General features: G+C 38.1%; 1 protein-coding gene and 1 long non-coding RNA gene across 7 annotated transcripts in view; one reads left to right on the forward strand and one right to left on the reverse strand.

Annotated features, from left to right (window-relative positions):
• Positions 1-9,050, forward strand: part of LOC308176929 — a 9,956-nt gene extending 906 nt beyond the window's left edge. Inside the window, exon 2 of the long non-coding RNA XR_013938740.1 lies at positions 2,011-9,050. This is a non-coding gene — a long non-coding RNA (uncharacterized lncRNA). The remainder of the gene's footprint in view (positions 1-2,010) is intronic.
• The window catches only part of PHF6 (PHD finger protein 6), a 27,109-nt gene continuing 12,826 nt past the window's right edge, over positions 8,665-22,947 (reverse strand). For 2 of the 6 annotated variants that reach the window (XM_080553369.1, XM_080553368.1), the window contains exons 6-11: positions 16,385-16,551; positions 16,066-16,209; positions 14,739-14,843; positions 13,788-13,921; positions 13,042-13,171; positions 8,665-12,749 (exon numbers count right to left, since the gene is read on the reverse strand). In XM_080553369.1, the coding sequence (XP_080409495.1) occupies positions 13,042-13,171; positions 13,788-13,921; positions 14,739-14,843; positions 16,066-16,209; positions 16,385-16,551 (680 nt within the window). In that variant the 3' untranslated portion in view covers positions 8,665-12,749. The remainder of the gene's footprint in view (positions 12,750-13,041; positions 13,172-13,787; positions 13,922-14,738; positions 14,844-16,065; positions 16,210-16,384; positions 16,552-22,947) is intronic. The other 4 variants (XM_080553372.1, XM_080553371.1, XM_080553373.1 and 1 more) reach the window with 4 other exon arrangements.

Raw genomic sequence — 22,947 nt, forward strand, 5'->3', positions numbered from 1 at the left:
CCCGCGCGGCCCTTGGCGCCCCGGTGCCGGTCCTCACCCGTCCCGAAGGCCGGGGCAGGGGGAGCCCCCGGCCGGCGGCCACAGCCCCCCTCCTGCCGCTGTCGGCGCTGGGGCGCCCGGCTGGCGGGGTACCTGTCCCCCCACGAGCACGGGCACAGCCGGTGCCGCTCCACGCCTACAGGAGCAGAGAACCGACAGAGCCCAAAAGCAGGATTTAGCTGGCGGCGGCTGCTTTTGCACTGAGCAAAGGGACGGAGGGGGGTGGGAACAAATGGGAAGGGGTCCCCCGCACCCCGTCCCCTCGTTGGGGTTTCTTACCGAACGCGTCTCCGTTGGATGGGAGGTGAGGCTGAACCGTGTCTCCAGGTGCTGTCTGGCTCTTTAAGCGCCTGGAGGAAAAACTTGAAGTCAAATTATAAGAAAGAATGGAAATGCCTGGATGGCTCCAGTGGTCTCATATGGGAAGGAAAAAAAATAGTAACAGAAGCGTCATTTTTTTCTGTAGGTCCGGAATTAAGGGCAATGCAGCAGCGCAAATGGAAATTCATGGCTTCTTATATTCTAGCTTAAGCAATTTATCAGCTGAAGGCTTTCCTCTGCTTTCTGCAAGGGTGGAGACCAAGTTTTATTTTACGCTGCATAAAGACTTGGTATCAAGGAAATGATAATGATTCTTAAAAAGTACTTTATTCATACAGTGCCATGGCAATATTCCTTCATGGCAAACAATTCCTGATGTACACCTAGCATTACTACTTTTGGCTCAGGAATCAGTTTGAGTGTTCCTTTGTATGAAACAATTTAAGCGGGTCCTAACGCAGCAAACAGGCACGAACCCTAGCGAGCGCAGTTTTGCTGCAGCGAGGTGTTCAGCTACAGTTTGGGTGGGTTAGCTCTGGAGCGGGAGGAAGGAGCCTTTATCAAATTGCCTAGGGCAGCAGAATGAAATACACCCAGCAGCTAACTAAGATCAGAAACATGTCATAGCTGGCCCATTTCCAGAAGGCTGGGAAAAACAGCAGCTGCCCTGTCAAGTTCAGAGAGCGCCTGACATTTTTGGACAGTGGGCAGCATCTGTCAAGAGACTATTCAACCACGGGAGTGGTTCAGGATCTGCTTTTGTTCTAGTTACTGAAGACGTTTCTAATTAATGACTGATATTAATGGCTACTATTAAAAGTAACATCCAGTGGCATCTTTCTGATCGCACGCAAAAGTTGTTGGCATAAGTTCTGTGCAACTTCTCCCAGGCGGACAAAAGCATTAGTCCTTTTTTGCCCTTCTGGGTGAGCAATTTCTTTGTTCTTCCTGCCAACCAGCACATTTCTGGATCCCAAGCATTCCTGCTGGCACCCCATTACGGAAGGAAGAACAGATTTACAAAAGCATTTGCTGATATTACAGGAAGTTGGTTAGCTCAGATCAGCAACAGATTTAGTAGATGACCAGTTTTGTCCTTGTTGGTATGGGAGCCATTGATGTTTCCAGGGCAGGGTCAAGGGAGGTGATCTGGCGGTATCTGGAAGCTGCACATTTTCTAGCTAGATGATGCAAAAAGGTTGGAGAGCCAATGTTGTGATTTCTCTGGAACGCACAGCTTTTAGAAGGCAAAATAATTTAATAAATAATGGTTTGTTTCTGAGTAGTTTCCTGATTTCTAAATTATTCTACCCTGTGTTACCAGCCAGGAATACCTTAGAGCTCAGGCCTGGCAAATCAGGGCTTGTGTGAATGTCAGCTGTATGTAACTTTTCTAACAGACTTACTAAAACCTTGCTTGGTAACCACAATACCCCAACAGTGGGGTACCTGGAGACAATAACTCAGCATTTATCAGTTGGAGACACTTGCACTTGAAATACCGTCCTTTGAGTTAGATCTTCAGGTCACTCACTGTCCATTCATCAATCCCTCTATGCCCCCCATTTTTTCTCCTAGCTTTGCCATTGCTGCTGGGTGACTCAGAAGGAATCAGCGGAATTTATCTGTGTTTTGTTTTGTTTTTCACAGGACAAGCCTCCTAAAAAAGCAAAGAGCACAGTGATTTTTCAGCAGATTAACAACTGAGACCAGCAGGACTCACTTTTGACCAGAAATTTGTCTGTGCAGACAAAACGAGCAAAAATGGAGAATTCAAGGCATATCAGACTGTGATCCTGAGATAAGCACCAACATTTTTAATCAAGAGGAAAATTGGAAAGGAATATTTTACTAAATGTTACATAGTGTTCACCAAAATATGAGTTTAGCATGCAAGTGTTCTGTCTTCATCATGGCCACAGAGAAATCTCTCCACTTTTACTTGTAATTTAAACTGCGCAACATTATTTTTCTGGCCTTATGGTTCAAACAGGAGAGGAAGCCAGGTGTACCGAAATGACATTTGCCTTGCAAAAGCAGGACAAAGAGCAGGGACAAGATCTGTCAGGAAACCCAGATTGTTTCCGTCACTATGCAGTGAGCATTACTCAGAGGTGCTTTTTCTCCGTGCCAGTAACAAGGCAAATTCCTGTTCCCTTCATTCATCAGCACTTGTATCAATAGAGTCCTTTACAGAAACCTGTGGAACCCAGCAGCTTCTATGTGACGCTCTATCAAATTAATGTGACTGATGGCAGTCACACTAGTCTGCCAACTTAACTGGAATTAGATGTTACAGGAATCTCGGGGAGCACTGGGTGGACAGACGTCCACGTTACAATGTGCGTGTGCAGCAAAATCCTGGGATCACGCGGGCGTAAATGGCCTTCTGGGAGAAGGGCTGTACGTGGGAACCATGCTTGCTGAAGTCAAGCAGCTTATTTTAGCCAACAGTTTGTACTGTACCTTCAACTTTAGTCAGAATGGAAGGCTGGCTGACTCCAAACACAGGTGGCTGGCGCTGGCAGGAGGTCTTGCTGTCAGGAACACAGAAGTGGGGCAGAGACATGGGATTCCCCACTTTGCTTAGTTGCTTTCGAAGGAATGAACAGGTTAATCTGCTTTCATTAGGCACCCGAGTGCAAGACCTACCTGCAACCCTCAAGAAACATTTCTAAATGGCTGCAGAGGACTAGCTGTGTCACTAGAGGCTCCCTATCTGTGCGCCAGACAGAAGGATTGTTTTTTAAAAAATCTGGAACCTGTTGATACCAGCATGGACAAATGGGCTTACCTGGCTGTCACGTGAGGATAGAAACTCAAAAGATGATGAGAGGAGGTGGTAAGGCTATCTGAGCAACAGGGGAGAAGAAATGAGGAAGGCCAGCAAAAGACTCCAAGGCAGCAATCTGATCAGGTAACTCGCTGACGAAGGCTGTACTCGCTGAGGCTTGCAGATCCAGCTGGCACTGTCTCAGTACAGACTAGGCATCAGGTGGCAGAGCTCGAATGCCAAGGCTGCTGCCTCCCATAGATTGTGGCAGCTGTTCAAGTATCTCAGAAATCTTTTCTGGGCAGATTATAAGGGAAGCAGAGACACGAAGCGCGTGCCAGGCTGGGAGGGAGCTGCCCATCAGGACTCCCCTCCCCTTTGCAGGTCCTCTCGAGTTGCATGGCACAAGCTGGCAAAATAGGCATTCAGATCCTCAAATATTAAGAGCTGTTCTAGGAGTAACACCAGACCCTGAATCTGAATTTGGGTTAAATGTGCAAGACTGAGATGGGCAGTAAGGGCAAAGTCAGATACTTCCGTGGAAAAGGTGCCTTAAGAACTCAGTTTACACTTAAAAGGGGAAATAAGTGCATTTTTAAGATCTCAAGATAAACAACCTGGTAGTAGGGAGATAGAATTCCTATATGTTATCTATCACCCATTCAGGATCCCGCTTTACCCAGTGGAATATCCTTTCAGAAATCTGTCCTCAAAAATCCCTATGAGACAAGGATGGGAACTGCTCTGAAAAGGACTGTCCAGCCCCATTCTAAGGGGAGAAATAGCCCTTCTTCTGGGACAGAGAAAATAGGACCTCCTCTGAACCTTCCTCTAAAGAGAGGGCTAAAAACTTGATGGTCCTGGCAAAAAGAAATAATCTTGAAGCTTTTTCAAGCTACCTGGCTCCAGACACTAATCATATTTAGCAAACACTACATTTTAATTAACAGTACAGGTTAATTGCAGAACAGAGCACCTGTACCTCCACCTGCAGAAATCTAAGATGCCATGAAGTACCGAACAGAGATGGCAGTTTTGTAAAACTCTGCTCTTAATTTCATCTATTAACTGAAAGCCTTTCCTCAAAACGTACATCTGTAATATCTGATGGGCTAATGTCTAAGTATCTAATGTCTGATGGGCACTAAGTCTTAGACAGTGATATCATCAAGTTTTTAAATTCACCAAGGTTTATCTAAATCTCAAGATTGCTTGGTTTACTTGGAGTCTGGAAAAGTTTACCAGAATTCAGTTCCCTGTTGATGTAAATATTGCTTGACAGTATCAGAAAGGCTTTCCAAAGGGAAGTGAGACAGACTACAGCTCCTGTCGCTTTGAACCCCTTCCAGGCACATCTTAAGTTACAAACTTACAGACCAACCAGTGTGGTCATGCTACTGATGAGTTTAAAAAGAACGCGAAGTACAATGACGCTGACCTTCCGTTTAATTCCCACACAAATCAGATAATTGGATACAGAAGATTCAAATATAAGCTGAGCATTAGACAATAAAAAAATGGGAGGAAAAAACACAGTGTGCGAAATTACCATGTTTTCAGTGATTTATGTGAAATAGCTGAAAATGATCGAGGGATTTAACTACTACCTTGGAAAATATTCTTGCTGCAAATGAGAAATCATGATAAAGGAAAATGTGAAGCTTGTTACATCTAAATGATCAACAGCCTTTGAAAGAAATAACAATGAAGCTTGGTATTCAAACTGAAGCATCCATTTTCACAGTCAAAACATATGGAAGGGCATGACGTGATTTATTTTGGGGCAAAATGTTGTCACAAATAAATCACTGGAAAATATGGCAGAAACCAAGAAACTTGTAGGCGCCAAGACCTGAGTGAATCACTTCTATTTTTCAGTCCAACTGTCCAGGGAGTCCTGCGTAAAAAAGTTTATTCTTTTTAAGCTCACCTAATTTAAGGAACTGACTTTCCCATTTCATGCTGTCGTGTCAGGATTTAAGGATGTTTAGTTAGCAGCAATTTGGAGAGTTTAAAAACTTTTTGCAACCTAGCTACTGCAGTTTTTACTCTACAGGAAAGAACTTTTTGGATATGTCACCCGAGTATTTCAACTTTAGATTAAGGGCCTCCTCCCTGCTTTGAACTTGGCAGACTTCAGGGATTGCCAGCACTAGTCTTGACAATGGTGTAACTCAGACATTTAAACTTAAATTGAGTAAGCTACCTGCACTCTGGAAGAAACTAAAATTGATGCACTGTAGGGAATATCAAGACTATAAGCACTGCTGACTGCATTTAACTTTAGCAACTTTTTGTTTTGTTTTGGAGGTATCTAGGCTCAAAACTATAAGGCAGCTGCATGGCTGCATGCCAGAAGGAAGTTCTCACAGCAAAGCTGTTTGCACTGCGTTGACCTATTTTTAGTATGCTTAGGGAGTGAGTTTCCTCCCTCTGCCCCAAGCCTCTGTAATGCCCTCCACTGGCAGGCAGGAACTTGACTGGAGTCTCCGCTGGAGCACGTGTTTTCTTTGGGTACCAGTGTAAGATTTTAAGATTGCTGCCCTAATTCTGTAAAGATTGGATAACAGATCAGTCACCCCCAACTCTGTATCATCACAGAGTCCATGTGCACACAATGAAGAAAAATCAGTAAGTTGTGTACAATAATCCCTCACATTTGTGTAAAGTACATTTCGTGCACTAGAAACGTGTATTGAAGTTTTTGGACATATTCAATCAGGAATTTGGGAGTAATGAAGGACTCCCAAAAATCTGAAACAGATGAGTGGATAATGCCTTTTGCTGGGTGGTGTCGGAAAGTTCATAACCATGCAGACCTGTGCCACTCCGCAAGAGCATGTTATTGCTACCACAAGTGCTATTTTAAGTGAAACGATGAAAAAGGAAATGTGTGGCTGTGAGCCTTAAGGTCAAGCTCAGGACCTCTGCCAGTACAAAGTTTTACTTCAGAAAAGTGGTTCTGACTCCCTTGCAGAAGGCCTTAGAGTGGAGGGGAGAAGAAAAAAAAGCTGGTAGGAATTTCCATTAGCCTTATCCCCAGCACCTCCAACCTACAATTGCACCAGCCCCAGAAGATGCCTACAAATATTCCCTGTAAAATCTAATTCCAGGGATTCCACGATCTCCCCAGGAAGCGTATGCTAGAGCTTAATTCTTCCTACTATCAAGGACAATTACCCACTCTGAAGTCTACGCTAAATGCTTCCTGCAGCAACTTAATCTATTTTTCTTATCCTACCTGCAGTGCTGAGAACTGTTTCTTTCTTTCTTCTCTGCCGGTCTCTCTTACAGATTTGAAAAACATTTCTCTCCCATCACCTTAAAACAAGGCTCATTTTCTATCCTGTCATCCCTCTCATTGCTTTTCTCTGGATTATCTCCACTTTCTTCACATTTTCCATGGAGTGCAGTGCCTACAGCGGGATACCACGTTCCCAGAAAGGTGTTCTACTATCACCTAAGGAAGAAGGACCAAGACATGCATCTTACAGACTACATTCCTGTTCATACATTCCGCAACATATGTGTTGTTGGTTTTTTTTCCAGCACATCATTGAATCACATTCAGCTGGTGAGTGGCTATAACCCTAACAGTACTCTTCTGTAGCACTGCTACTCTAGTAGCCTGTCCTGTCCTATTCTCTTTGTTCAGCTGATTATTACTTTGGAAGTGCAAAAAGTTACATATGTAAAATCCATTTTGGATTTACTGAATCATACTCTAACTCTTTTGAGCTTATCAAGTTCATTTTGAATTGTAATTGTATTTTACAAGGTCAGAAGTCAAAACTGTTAGCTTACATTATAGGTCTTCCTTACAATTTTACCAGCGTATGCCATTCAAGTCACTAATGGAAACAGCAAATAATACCTAGTCAGAGCAGAAGCGTAGAGAATCCCATTCAGTATATCCTTGCAGTCTGTCTGTGAATGATTCACAACTCTGAGTAGGGTTTTCCAGGCAAGTTTTGTTTTCCAAGCAAGTTTTCAAAACCTCTGTTTTTAAATTGGTCTCTGACCACATTCCCATGTTTTCTTATGAAAAGTCATGAAAGTAAAGCTGTGTTCACTGCTTCTCCTCTGCTCAAAAAGTTTGTTATCTGGGTGTAGAAGGAGCAACGTTAGTCTGACACAATTTGATCTTTCTTTTATAGGCTCACAAACAGTTTCTCTGTTCCATTAATTTTCCAGTTTAAATTACTGGCCCAGAGGTCTGAACAGAAAGGTGGAAACAGAAACACAAGCTGAGACTTGAGACTTTACAGCATCCTTCTTTTGTCTCTAAGGCTTGAAAGTCATTTACCATATGTGGTACATGATCTAGGCACAAAGATAACTATTTTTGTTTTGCCTATGCTGCAAGTCTCTTACATATGGTAGATTAAGTCGAGCTCATTTAAGTGGGGACACAGGAGCCACTGAAGTACTCACCACTCTGCCCTAACATCACGCTACATGAGGACAACGAAAGCCATTTGCTCCTGTGCCTATGGATTCCTCTGTCATTATTCCAAGATCTCAGTGACCAGCTATTAACAATGAAGACATCCACAAAAAAGATGAAGGCTCCTCAGCAATATCCTGAACCTCTTTCAATGATTCCAGCTGACTGAATGAAAAACAAAAATATACAGCACATAAAATAAACATCTATCCAGTAACTATTTACATGGCATCAAACACCATGTAGTGAACTGCTCCAAACATCAAATTTGACAATAAAAGACTTAAAATTAACCTCTTCAGGGAACCTTTGCAAAGATGGGTATGTAATCACAGTATTAATAATTGCACTCCATCAACAAGATCTGATTATTTGGCAACTCTTATTTGAAGATGATCTATGACAATTTTTTTCCTGACGAATAAGTCTGTTTTGACTGGGGATACTGTTTCCCAGGGCACAGTAAATACCTACCACAGTAATTAAATCAACATCTCGACATAAAAGCACATAGCTCCTTTTAAAACAAACAAATAAAAAACACATTTATTTTAAAGTTTTCCCCATTACATTTCTTGACACTTTAAATACTGAATATTACGCTCACTCACTCTCAGCAGTGATTTATTTGGACAAAACCAAGCATCTTCCAAGCAATCCTTCATTTTGCTGCTCTCTTACACCACATTTATACGGTTCTAATGTGCATCCTGAGTCTATCTGCTCTTCTGCAACATAACTATATTACACTCTGCGCTCTCTGTATCTATCTTACTCTAAATTATTATGATACAGCCTTCAAGAAGTCCTTGAAAGGTGAGAATGGGAACCTTTAGTGAGCCAGCCACTTCACATTATTAACAAGCGGTAAATACAAAGCAGCTTACCCATTACACAAAGTTAAGAACAATGCACAAATATGCAGAGTTACCACCGAGTAAGTAGCATACTGTAAGCATGCACTCTCACTTGTCTTCTGGTAAAACTTTCGTGGTACTTTAACATCAACAGGGAATACTGCTTTTATGCATTAAAGTGTCAGTTTTAAAGTTCTACTTTCAGAAAAAGGACAGATATGCAAATATGAAATTCATAACTCATTTATTGAATATATATATATGCAAGGATACCAATAAAAAGAAACTAATACTGCAAACTACAACTTTGGAAGTAAAGCCAATATAACAGGAACAAAATATACATAACATTGTAGATAGGAATGCATTTACCCTCTTTTACACATTCCTTGTCTTTACACCTAATGTAAATGTATGCTAGAGCAAAAGCTGCAAATGTTAGCCTAACCTGAGTGCTTTTTGACAAGCAACAGTTCTCCAGGATCTTTTAAGGGTTGAGATGTACTGCTGATTAATGAATGTGCATACATATGCATATATAGAATCTGCTTCAATAAGTATATAAATTAAGAGCTGTGTTCTGTTTTTTTCTTTTTTTTTTTTTTAAATAAACCTCCATCACTAATACAGTGGAATCTGTTCCTTGTGATGTGGAAGAAGAGTTACTATTTGCTATGATGTACTTTCAGTTCTCTTCGGATTAATTTCAACTAATTAGGATTCATTTTCTTGTCAATCTGATTCAGCACATTAACGTTTTTGGAATGAACTGATTATCACCTGCCAGATAAGTCTGATATTTCAAATACATTATCACCCCTTCATCTCTCACTCTGCTTCAGTGTAAAGTTATTCTTCATTTAGGCAGCAGTAAGAAGCAAGGCCTCTTACTTAATATTACATTGCTTGTATACTAATAGCAGAAATTTAGAGTCAGATTCAGTCTAATCACATCATTCTAGATCAGCACAGCTCTTTGTACCTAAAGATCAGACTTTGTGGAGTGTAGATGGTGGACTTATTGCTGCCCTCCAGGAGTTATGCTGGTACAACTCCTACTGGAGCTTTATCATAGAACCTCCTGTGGATCAACACCTGCTGAATAAGCAGATATTTTGGTCACCTAATCTATTTCATCCTACTTAGCTACACAGATGTTGGTATTGAACCGGCCTTTTGCCCTTCCTTGAAATGGAGTGATAGCACAGCTTACTGCTATGGTGTTTGATCATGCCTTGGGACTCTGGCATTACACCAGCTGTATCCTCAAGTAATTTGAACAATACCCTTCTGATGCCTGTCCTTCCTTGGTACAGTCCTTTCTTGGTATAGCACGATCGCAGATCTGTTAACACAGAGATACAGTGAGTTGGGGAGAAACCTCCATTCCAGAGGGTTCCAGGAGACTTTAAACAGCAGACATTACTCTTGTGAGCAAAAGAAATACCCAAAGGCCAAAAAAAAAAAATAGTGACACCAGTTTCATAAGACAGGTTTTGTTAAATTAAGAGTTCTCCGATTGTGAGATGAAAACAGAAGGTGCCTATCAAAAAAAAAAATCATCTCAGTAAAAAATAGACTGCATTAATTTACCTAGCTAATTTAAACATACCTATCCCACCTACAGAGCACTTGCATTACTTCTAACGTTTCTGGGAAGGCAGTAGATGCTCCAGAATAATCTTCCAATATATGCTTGCAAAGATTACATTGCTTTACCAAAAACAAACAAACAAACAAAACCCCCCCTCAGACAGACTGTCTGAAATTCCAAGCTAAAATACACATAAAAAGACAGTAATGGCAGTATTTTGTCTTTAAAAAAAATATGTAAATGTTGTATACTATCATACATTGTCATGCTTTTTAAAACTACAATTAAGGACATAAGAGATGTACAGTAAATACACTGCTGAGGTACATTTCTTCTAAATATTAACACCACGACAGAATTACTCCCCAGCAGGTAATGCTACTTGGGAACATATAAATACAATTTTTACATTGTAAGGCACTTTTACCCAGCATACATAAATTGAAGTCAAGTTATGACAAATTTGAGGCTCATAAGAAAAAAAGACTTTTGCTTTTGACATTGTTTCCATGAATTCTGAATTAATGACAGTTTAGTCAGGCCATCTCAGCACAAGGAGGTAACAGGTAACCAGCCACTTACTTTTCTGCTACCCAAAGGTAAAGTGCTGTTCTGGTTCTCAGAAGCATGGAATGGGGTAATTTATTTCACAACAGATGAATTACTGGACTGAATATTATACTTTATACTAAGCAACTGACACAATATAAATTAGAGCTTAGTCTCAAGTACAATCAGTATGCTGGCAGATCTACCCCATGCACCTGTCATCCAGCCTTGGTTAAAAATACAGTAGCTGCAAACAAAGTGCCTTTATTCCATGGGAGGGCCATGTCTGAGGCACAAATCTAGAAGTAATTTAGACATTGAAGGATGTTATTTCGCATTCTAAAACTGTTCTGAGTGGCTGAAAAATGTTCATGTTCTAGAAGAAACAAAACACCTTGATAGACAATTTCAATAATCGATCTGTCATTGCAATTCAAGTCACGCTTTTAATTTTGAAAGTTACAAATACAAAATAAAAATGATCAATGGCATCATGTTTAGAGCAGTAACTGAGTATTTTCTGTACACAGCAATATTTCTTTCCAAAACTGCGTTATTCTCCAGGAAAGCAAACAGAATTGATTGAATTCTAACAGGTAAAATGTTAGAAACTCTAATATACAGTAATTGAGTCCCTCAAGACATTAAGGGAATGCATAAGAAGACAATGACACACATTAAATCTTTTAAAAATACAAGTAAAAAATGCTACAGAAACTCATGTTACAAATGAACTGTTTTTGCAATACCAATCACAGAACTGTAGCAGTTTATAGTCAAATCAGTGTATTTTGCTTGTTTCCTTCCTTCAAATCTGGAAGTTTTGTTGGGAGTTCAGAGTGAAACAAGTCAAAACCCTAAACAAACAATACAGTGATGTGATAGCAACAGACAAACATGTGGACTAGATTCAGCTTTTTGGTTTTATTTAAGTCTGAGAATGTGCTTTAACAGACCAATTGAAGAAACTAATAGCCATTAGAAATGACAAGGTGTTTTGAAAGCAGTCAGAGGACTGATCTGTTAGGTTTGGTATAACTTAGATCTGATTATTCCCTAAAGGAACATCAAGCTCCAGCAAGTAGAATTCCACGATATGATTTGTTGACTTGACAGAAAGAAGGGAAAAAAATCACTAAAGCAATAAGGATGATAAGCAAAGTTTCTCATATAGTGGTCATAAGATTAAAAAATAAATACCAATCTAGAAAAAAAAAGTTTCTTTCCTCATTCTTCTTACAGAATATGGGACCTCTATGCATATTCTGGACAAAATATGAAGTGTTCCACACAACATAGAACACTTGAGGTATGGACGTCAGATATGGTGGCTAAATTCCATAGTGAGTTAAGAGTTGTAACTCTCTGAAGAGAAAGATCGGGCTGCAGAGTCCGAGCATTTATATAGTAAGGTTTAAATCACACTTAGTAAAGTGTTCTTTGTAAATCAGGGACACTGAAAGAGGTGGGTCCTTGGGGAAAGAATGAACTACAGCCCTTTGGCATGAGTTCTAAAGCTCACAGCTCAGAACCAACAGCTGCTCAAGTAAATCTCCCGCAAACAATGCTGGGCGGAATGAGCAATCACAACAGGAACAACCTGAAATGTTCAAGCGTGCTTCGGTGTACACTGAGTCCTTTTTTACTGTGTGCTTTGCAAGCAAAAACAGAGAGCGGCTTTCCCGTGTATGGCCTCCATAACTTGTATATGAAGAAAATGCAAAATTCACAAAGTACCAGCTTGTTGCCACCATGAATTTGTCCATGTTGTTAATTAAACTAGCTAAGACCTTCCTTCTTGGCATGAATCCACTAAACAACTTACACGTTCCAAATCTTAAGGTTTTTATTCAGTCCAGAAATATAGATCTTGCTTCATTTCAATGTCTGCCTTAACTTTTGACACTGTACATATTACATATCATTTATATAGTGTTTCATTTTTTTCCAGACACTGCAGACTACAAACTACATTAATATTGACATGTAAAACTCTGCCACTTACTGAAGGCTCACACACATGAACGTTTCAGGCAGTTCAATGAAATTTCTAACAGAGTTGGGTAGTAAAAAATTACTAACCCTTTTTTGAATTTAGAAAACAATTTAAAAGAATTAGTAGTTATGATGTCTTAGCCATTCCCAGTTCTATAACTCTGTCCCTTGAACCTGTTTAAAAAATGATGAAAACAATGGTAAATTTAAAGTCATACAGAAAAGCATTTTGCAGCTCTGACATCACATCTATATTTAGCGATAGAAATGAGGGCCTCCCTTCTTATACTGTTACAAAGCCAGCCAGATTTAAAAACCAACGTATCCTCCCCATTTTTCTACAGTATGCCAATAAAAACTACTTATCCGCATACACTAGATTTAAATACTTCACTGCAATAAACTACATTAAATGTATATTGCGTTTCAGTCTTGGTAACAGATCTGTCAGGAGTAACTTCCATACCTAGTTTCCATTGAGCTGCTGCTGAGGAATGTCGTTATGGTCAGTGCCTGATTTCCCACGGCTTTTGCTTTCTCTTTCTTCATCCTCTTCATCTCTTTCATCATTTCCACTATGGTTTTTACAATAGAGTCTAGCACAATAAAAGAAACAGATAAGACTTTTTACTGAAAGAATAAAAAAAGAATCTCTTCTCAATTAGTTTTGGTAAGTGCGACAGGAAAATTGGTAACAACTCATTCATGTTTTTCAGTCAAGCAGCAGTTAAACAGAAAGAAAACAAGGCAGAGGTAAAGAGGAGCCAGCAAGGTTTGATCAATTCTAGTTTTCAAAAACTGCTGATACACTGCTCACAGAATGCCCTCTTGTGGGCACAACAACACTGGCAACTCAACAACAGCTGCAGTTCACCAAGCAAGCAAGGAAAAGTTACAAGGTCCAAAAGAACCAAAATAAGCTACAGAACTTATCCATATGGAGCAATCATAACAAATTATCCAGGGCTTTCGCAATAGAAAATACAGATTAATCGAAGAGGAAAACTGAGTCAAATAATTTTCTCCACTCACATATTGTTACACTTGTACAGAAATTTGAAGTTACAGTAACCGAAATATTTTGCAATTACTAAGCTTAAAAAATAGTTTTTAATGGAATATTTGTTATCTTGATTTGCCAAGCTTGGCAGAAAAAATGTTATGAAATATCTTCACTTGCATTATAGACTCAAGATGTACATAGGTCCTTACTTATAAATTCCTCGTGACATATTCTCAATGTATTTAGCTTTGTCTTCTACTCCACAGTGGTAATGGTATGTTTTTATGCAGGCTTTAATTTCACACCCAATAGTAGCACCAGGCTGGCTGCAAAGTGTGCATTTCTGTTAAGAGAAAGAAGAGTGGCACTGTTTATTTACCCTTTCGGTCTCTGTTCAGTTTAGTGTTCCTCATGTTTATGACTATCTTTTTGGAATACAGTAATTTCTCTGGCACATCATCCTTCCAATAAAAAGTTAAACAATACTGTAAAACAGAAACCATTTAACACAAACCTATTAAAAACGTGAACAGCCAGGTTTACCTATCCTTTGCACTGAAATCTGCTGTACAGTAGCATGTGTTATTGCACTGCCAAGCATTATTTGATCGCACTCAATCGATTTTGATATACTAAAGAACTTTGATATACTAAAAAATCCTATTTTTTTTTTCAAGTAACAATATAGTTGTTTTTTAATCCCTACAAAGTTCTTACTGCTTTTAAAAAAGTGTAATTTTAATAAGCTGCAACGTGACATTTTACCAACATCCCCATCTGTAAGGCCTTAATGCTTTTTCAATTAAAACATCAAACCAGTTGGAAAGAAGTCACTGCAATAATGTATTCTCTAAGTTTACTTGTAGTTTTACACACTGTACTTTTAGTAACACACAGGATACAAACCTTTTACAGTTACAGGAAGGCTAGTAATCATTTACAACGTACACCATCATAAAAAAATAAATAAATTGGTGGTGGTTGGGCACGTGGTATTTTAAAGGTGACTCCTATCTGTCTAGCTATCCCCAAAGTAGCAACACATTTAAATATTTTGTCATAAGTAGATGGAAAAGATTGTTTCACAAAAGCAAATAGACAGACCTATATACTCCTTAGTAGATTCAGTAACACATTCATTACATTCTGCAGATACATACCATTCTTTTTCCTCTCTTGATTTCCTGAAGAACAGTTTTGATATCAAAATCACCAAACTCTGCCCTTGATGTTGTTGTTAGCTGGACAGTGCCAGAAGAGAACAACTGTAAAACAAGCAAATACAAAACAATTTCAGATCACCAACATTAAATAAGTTATGTGCAGGAACCACAGGAAGGGATGTTCAGTATTCATTTGTCTCAGATTGTGCTTTACCAACAAACGAGGATGAAATACCATGCTGCGTAGAGATTAGTATGATGAGTGTTCTTTCTGATACCCACCTGACTGCTTTAGTTACATTTGCTATCTTGGAGAGAGGTATTTTAAATGAAAAAGGAGTAGACGAAAAATGACTACAATGCTGAAAATACAAAGTAATAAATGACCAATATTATTAATTATACCAGTGAACTTCTCAGGAATATTCCAGTTCCTTCTCTGTGCCATAGAGGTAAATCAGCACATTCATGGCACAGACAGTGTCAACATGCCCAAAAAACCCTGAGGTATGACAATGGAATACGTAAGCATCATCCTTACTATCACCATTCTTGTACAGTCAACTTAAACTGTCTTAAAACTGAAGCTCAGGTACACAAAACAGCAAAGAATACTCTAATGCTCAAGGCTGCTGGCACACACCAGATCTTTGTTTAGTTAGGCCAGCTGTAGCAGGACCATTAATATTCCATAGATTGTCTGGACTACTTATTCCTTTCGAGGTACAACAGAAAATACTGTGGTTGTTACTCAGAGCACTACTTCGTTCATAGAATTGGTTACATGAAGGACAGTACAATTTGCACAAGTTCATTGAAATTAGCAGATTCTTTTCAAGCTGACAGTTGGCAAGGGTTTTCTAGAACTTCCATGTCCCCCACACTAATTGTGTCACAACCTGAATCCACTGGTCAGAAAATTAATGAAGTTCATTGATTCTTCCAGGATTCTGTCTCAATGCCTGTGGAGTAAAGGTACTTACATTTTATTTTTTGGAGTGGATTCTTTCAGTTAAAATTATTTTCTCACTCATTTTTAAATACTGTGTATGCATTTAGATGCTAAGGGAACTTTTTTTTAAATGCTAAAGAGTCTCCCTGAATTAATCCTTTCTCTTAGCATGTAGCCAACTTTTATGCACATATTGCCTGCAGTGAAAAATCAATGAATTGCTCACTTCACAACACTTCAGCACTTAAAGAGATCATCAACACAAAGACAATATTCATGCATAATTACATATAAGGGTACCACATTAAAACCTAAAATAGCAATTTAGTCAAAATTAGTAATAAACTGAATAACAACAATACTGTTACTCACCATGCACTTATAGTGTGCTGCAGCCTTTTTGGCATTAAATATATGAAGCTTTCCTCTAGCTTCATTTTCTTCTTCACCTGCATGACAGAATCCACATTTAGGTTTTGTATCACTGGGGCTGCTTCTGTGGGGAGACCTGTCTCTCTGAAAGAAAAACATTTTACTAAAATATACTGCTGGGTTACAAATAAGGCTGCAATTTTAAAAGCCTGTGGCCACCAGCTGGAGGCTCAGACAGACACAAATTTTAAAAATTATATTTGCAGAGAAGAAATATGCAATTCTGTCTTCTAAGAAGTTTAGCATATTTACTGCTTACATAGGAACTGCTTTCTATTTCGTCTGTGCCATGTGAGGACGTGGATCTAGTGTCTTCTGATTGCCCTTTTAAATTTGTTTTTCTTGGCTTTCCCTTACGACCCCTCCTTTTTCCTTTGGGAGGTGAAGGCTCCAACTCATGTTCATTGATACTTTCTTCTAAATCTGCTTTAGGAGTTAGAAAACATCATCAAATAACATTCTCAAAAATTTTATGCAAAACAAAACCAAAAACAGACAAGAAAAAACAACCTGTATTTTCTGTATTTTTCAGAAATAAAAATAACCAGAAATTAAAATAGTAACTTTTTCACGTTTATTACAAACATGCAAGTTCCTGAAAACATTATTTACTTCTTTATGCATATCACACAGCTTTGCATCTTTGTAACATAATATATGAAGGTTTAACCTTTCATACAACTCCTGCTTTCAGGACCAAAATACGGCCTCAGATAAATATATTCACCTTCAGTGAAAATACAAATAACAGATGTTTTCAACCACAAACTTTTTTTTTTTTAAGATGCATGCATCCAGTGTAAATTGCGCTTGATATTATGCCAGTGTTTCTAGATAACTCCTCTCACCTTGCTTTATTGATGTCTTTTGACTTTAAAAAAAAAAGGAATTACCCATTTTGGCTATAATATTAAGAAGTTTTAAAACAACTGAAATGTATTTTGCTTCCATGAAACCAATCTAAAATTTCATTTTAGTTACAGCATATTTTTACATCTACAGCTAAAAGCAGGGAGCCACTTTACAGAAAATCATCCACACTGACAAAATCCCAGATGGAGCCTTTATAGACCATTAGGAATATAAGAAAGCATATTTTTAATACAAATATACTAAAGAGGTCTGACAAATTCCTTTGAAAATGCCAGGCCAGCTGCTGAATTGCTACACAGAACTGTAGTCCAGTACTATCCCCTCCTACGGAGATATTCAAAAACTGCCTGGAGGTGGTCCTGCGCAACATGTTCTAGATGATCCCGCTTGTGCAGGGGGGTTGGACTAGATGATCTCCACTGGTCCCTTCCAACCTTAAATATTCTGCGACTACAGCAGAGTGCTCTTTTGATTACTCAAAAGCATACAGTTAATAAAGATCAATTCTGCAAACTTCTTGAGGTTATTTCCACTATGAATATAAATATTGAATAGCCAGCTCTACTTGATTGCTAACAACTTTCCTGATCATCAAAAGCTCACAGGAGCAGTCTTTTTTCTTTTAATATACAATATCCACCCCTGCTCAAACTGCAAAGTTATTTCAGCAGACTTGTTTAAAGAAACATGCACGCATACTGCTACATAAATCTCAAAATCCAAGCTATAAACATCAGTATGAGTCCCAACATGGAACAAAATCCTAATAGGCGATCCACAACAACTATGCTTAGACATTAACGGGACACTTAACCACTGTGGTATTATTATTAAATACCACTAGGGCACTTATCACCATTGTATCTTGGTCTCAAATTCAGACAGGACATCTTACTTTGAGACTAAGAGCTGTTTCGACAGAGCTCATCTTTCTTATCCATTACTGCATACAAATCAAATCATTCATTCTATCTCACGATTAACAATGAATCAACTGCCCAGAAGTTTGAAATCAAAGCCCTGAATATATTCCACAGCCACAAACTTTTAGTTGCAGAAAAGTGAACTACAGGCCTGAGGGCCTTGCATACAAACGTACCTTATTATACTTAGTCTACCACATCTGCTGCCGATCCCTGAAATAACTTCAGCTTCTTGCACATTTATTAATAAAGAAGAAAAAACTAATCCAAATGTATCACAACATGTTATACTGAAATTTAATTCCCCCCAAAGCTCTACACAGATGTGTGGTAAGGAGGCAAAAATTTGAGAAGAAATTCATACAAGTCTGCAAATTATTTTCACTTAAATTGACAGATTAATCAGCTATATACACATATTCCCAAGTCACTACTAAACTAAATTAGCCTATCTACCACAACTTTATGCTTCAGTATGCATCCTATTTTCTAACAGGGTGACAAGAGTACCACCATTTACTCTACTCAAAATAGAGTATAATAAAATACATGATGACAGGGATTATCTAACGAAACAATACATTTTACATTTCCTTTTCATAACTTACTATCTAAATTTATTTTTCATTTAACATTAGTTGCTAAATTCCCAAAGCAAGATTATGCAATTTAGATATCATACCTCTCAGACTGCATATAGAAAGTTTTATTACAACCTGAAAAGCTCTTTCAAATAATTACATTTTATCTTGTCCCTCATCATATACATGAACTTCCCCCTACTATATTAAAAAAAAAAAAAAACTGTCAATCGTCATGAATATTTCTACATTTAAAGAAACCATAGATGGCTCTTCTACTAAAAAGAAAAAAAGCCTTAGAAAAAAGTGACTATTAAATTGGTGACCCTTTAAATAAGGGCCTGTAAGACAAGTCTTCCTTCCAGAAATCATTACATGGATTTTCCTGCTGTATTTCATAAGGCAGACAGAAGTCCATTCACCAACATTCTCTGTCCTCCCCCCCCCCCCCCCCCCCCCAATTTGTTATCTATCCTGTCAACCATGCTGCTTTCCACCTTTGTCCACCCTTATTTTCTAAGCATTAAAGCATATCCCAAACCCTCTGTAGTCATACTCTCAAAACTGGAAATGGAGCTTAACTGCAAAAACCAAGCACACACCAAAGCCAATTTTTTGTTACAGCTTCCTTACAGAGTAAGTTATTAAGTGCTATTTTTAATCTCTAATTAGAATATTTAAGATTTGAAACATAAACCTTGCATTTCTTAAAGATATTTCTGGTATAACATAGAAAAGCATCAAGATTGCACAGCTTTCCTCAAAGGAGAACCCCTTTCCTGCCCTCACAGCTTGTACTTCCAAAAACGTTCAGAGTTCACTGAAACCTAGACACTACATGACCCCTCCGTTAAAGTAAATGAGATTCCTTGCAGATTTAGGTCTCCATACTACAAGCGACATGAACCTACGGATTAACACGCCTGAAACGTGAGGACCTGCACTACCACATCTACCTGCAAGATGAATACCTCAAAACATTAAAGTTTCTATCTATTTTAACAGCACTACGAATAAGTGCAACAGTTCAAGGAGAAAGAATTGTAACCAGCTTAAAAATCAACCTGCCTTGGATGGTCTTTACTGTTTAATATACAGTTTGGTTCGTGCCCTATCCCTCCCCTCAAGCCCACTGCCAGCTTACCCTGTTTCCCTGGCATCTGATGGTTGGGTGTTTCCAACTTCTCATGTCAGCTTGAACTAAGGAAAACACAAAAAGTTGTTCAACTCCTCCCTGACCAGATGAAGTTTTATCATGGATATCACCCATCCTCTGAATCCCCTGAGACTCCCTAAATACACTTTCAGCTGCCCCCATCCCGTATCCCACTACTGCATTGACTTTTAAAAATCATCACAATATTCTCAATACGACTTTATCTGAACTCTTCAAAGGAGGTATCTTATGAGCTTTCTGCAGAACTCCCTAAACAATATACCTGAAAAAACAAGCTTAATATGCAATACGACCTCAGAAGGGGGGGAGTGTTATTAAGAGGAAACATTCTACATTTTCAAAAGCACCTAAGAAAATGATATTGTAAATTCGGATGAGCAGAAAGATGAGCAACAACAAGCCCCACATTTGCATTTTAGAAATCTATGAGCAGTACGAAGTACCACAAAAAGAAGACGAGCAAAATTCTGTATTTTATAAACCGTTAACACAAAGACAGCTTCAGAGAGAATTCTATGAATTCTCTTTTGATCATGACTAGAAGGAAAAAGGATCGAGATGTTCTGCTGCTTAAAATAAAACTTGACACGGAAGTTCAGATATCACCGATCGATTCTTTATTGCTTGAGCCTGAAATACACCAGGAATCACCCTTTTCCAAAAGCTACGTTAAAGCAAGCTGACACAAAGAATTAAGTGATTTAATGGTTGTGAAACACCAAATAAAAGGAGGATGTGTTCAGTAAAAGCTAATACTACTCTATCTACCTGCTATATTATCTTAAACAATGACTAAGTGAGCCAGAAGCAAAAGGTCTACATCTGCACAAGAAAGATAAACAAAACTGATGGGAAATACACATTTGCAAGTAGGACTGTACATAAAAAGAAGCCAAAATGTAGAATACCGAAGTGTCTTAGACATGCTGTTATGTAAATCTGAAAACAAGCATATGCTTTAAGTTTTGTAGTGCACTTAGAACAAAAGAGAAGCTCTTAAAATTATAAAGAACAAAATCAACTTTACAGAATTTTAGAAGAGAAATAGAATATCAGAAAAAGAAAAGTAATGTAGCATATTAAAGTAAGATGTCCTTAAAAATATGGCTGAAAACAATGAACCTCATGTGACAACATAATTATTTTAAAATGAAACATCACAAAATCTAAAAACCTTATTGTTCTAGTAGTTAATAATGAAAGTGTGAATGCATTTTTAAGTAGTAATAAAAACCAGAGATTTGCTCAAAAACATGTGCAAGCAAATACAGGTTCAAGTGAACAGGTTGTGAAACAGCTGTAGCTTACATCAGAAAATGATGTGAAATTAAGCATCAAAATGCTGAATATAATTCTTAGGTATTTTCTTTTTGAAAACGGAAAGACTAGATTACATGTATCTAAATTGGAGGAAATAAGAGTGGAGGGGAAAAAACAAATTATCCCTTAAGTCTAGTCATTAATTTGTTTTCAAAAGTACCAGATACCCTCACGGAACTGATGCTTCTTGTCCAAAAATATTTTTGGCTGAATAATATCTATGTTATGAAATACTTAAGATCGTTTCTTCAATTAAGTACATTTAACATAGAAAATGAATAAAATAGTCCTTCTTAACCACACAATCTAAATACTTTTTCAAGCGAACAATCGTTGGCAGATACTAAAGACAGACAATATATTTCGCTTATCTGCATAATCAGAAGGCTTATGACAACCAGTCTGATAAACCTTTTAAATATTAATTAACTGACCAAGTTCCTATTTGAATACGGGCTTGCCAAGATAAGAAAATTAAAATGTAAACGTCACAGGGCAGCTTCTCAGATGGTATATACACCATTCACCACATTACTCTTAGATTTTCTCCTTTTACTTGTAGCACCCGTTCTTGTTGTAACGCTATACATACATTCGATGCCATACTCAGAGCAGCTTTCTCCATAATACAGACAACAAGAAGGCTGAGTTAGCAGAGCTTACAAGGAATGTGAAACCATCCACCAGCAAAACTGAAATGACCGAACTGCAACACTACAGAAACTTTTACACCTGACTGCATTAGCACATGCGATGGTAGGCAAGCTTATGCTGTGAACATTGTTAAAGAAAACATAACTATGAAGAAAGACTGATTAAAGCACCTTAAAATGAATGAGATTCTTAACTATAATGCCAAAAGGTTTTGGATGTTTTTTCTATCACCTTCTGGCTTAAACAACGCTTTGAAAAAGTAATCTGTTTGTTAAAGATTGCAGTCTGTAATTAGGTCTCATAGAGGAATATTATCCTGACTCCAGTTACTGAGCAAAGAGAAAAGCACGGATTTCAAGTTTGATCTTTAGAATAAGATAAAAAGGATACTGAGACACGAAGTGTCCTTATTTCTATTGTGGAAGCATAATTCCCCAAGGCTTTGAGTACAGATACAATAGGAATTACGTACATTATTTTCTGACCCAACAGTCCCAAGCATCTTCTGTTTTAAACATTAAGTAGCCACATGGCAGTCATCTTTATTCTTCATTTTATTATTACTATGTAACAGAATGAAATATTCTTATCTTAGTTTATAATAAACTGTTCTGGATCAGCTGAATTTGTTTTAAATACAGAAGGGCCAGGGCAGGCCCACCTGTAGGGAACTGAATAAAAGATAACAAACTTTTAAGTTCTCAATGATTATTTCTAGTACATAGAAATAAATTCCAATAAACAAGTCCAAAGCCTTAGTTCAACAATACTTTACTCTTCAAAAAGAAGAAATGCAATTGTATCAAACTGAACTGTAATTCAACTAATAGCTCTGCTAGTCTGAAAGCACTGGTACCAATTTCTTTAACTTGTAAGGTACCGAATACTTAAGAGGGCTTGCTGAGATTAAGATTTAAACTATTACTTGAAGTTCAGGTCAAAACAGCTACATTTATAAGCAGCAGGACAAAAACGCAGACATGAAACTTCAGCAACTTGGTCTGCTCCTCTGAAATTTGTTCGCATCACAGCCAAAGCCAAGAACAAAGCGTGAGTACCTTGATTTTACTGTTCTTTTTACCAGCTAATGGGAACAAAGCACAAATGAGTTACACTGAAATATAACAAAAAAATAGGTGAAATGCATTTTTCCTGTTCTATGTCACCTGAAGGCTAGGCCGTTCAAATAAATTAGACAAAACCAACAATCTGTCAAGACAGATAATGAATCTAAGAGCAGATTACTTTATTGCCATGTTTCCTATTTTCCTATTCAAACAAAACAGAAGGTAGT

The sequence above is a fragment of the Anser brachyrhynchus genome, assembly GCF_964034855.1.
Source record: "Anser brachyrhynchus genome assembly, chromosome: 13".
NCBI classification, from domain to species: domain Eukaryota; kingdom Metazoa; phylum Chordata; class Aves; order Anseriformes; family Anatidae; genus Anser; species Anser brachyrhynchus.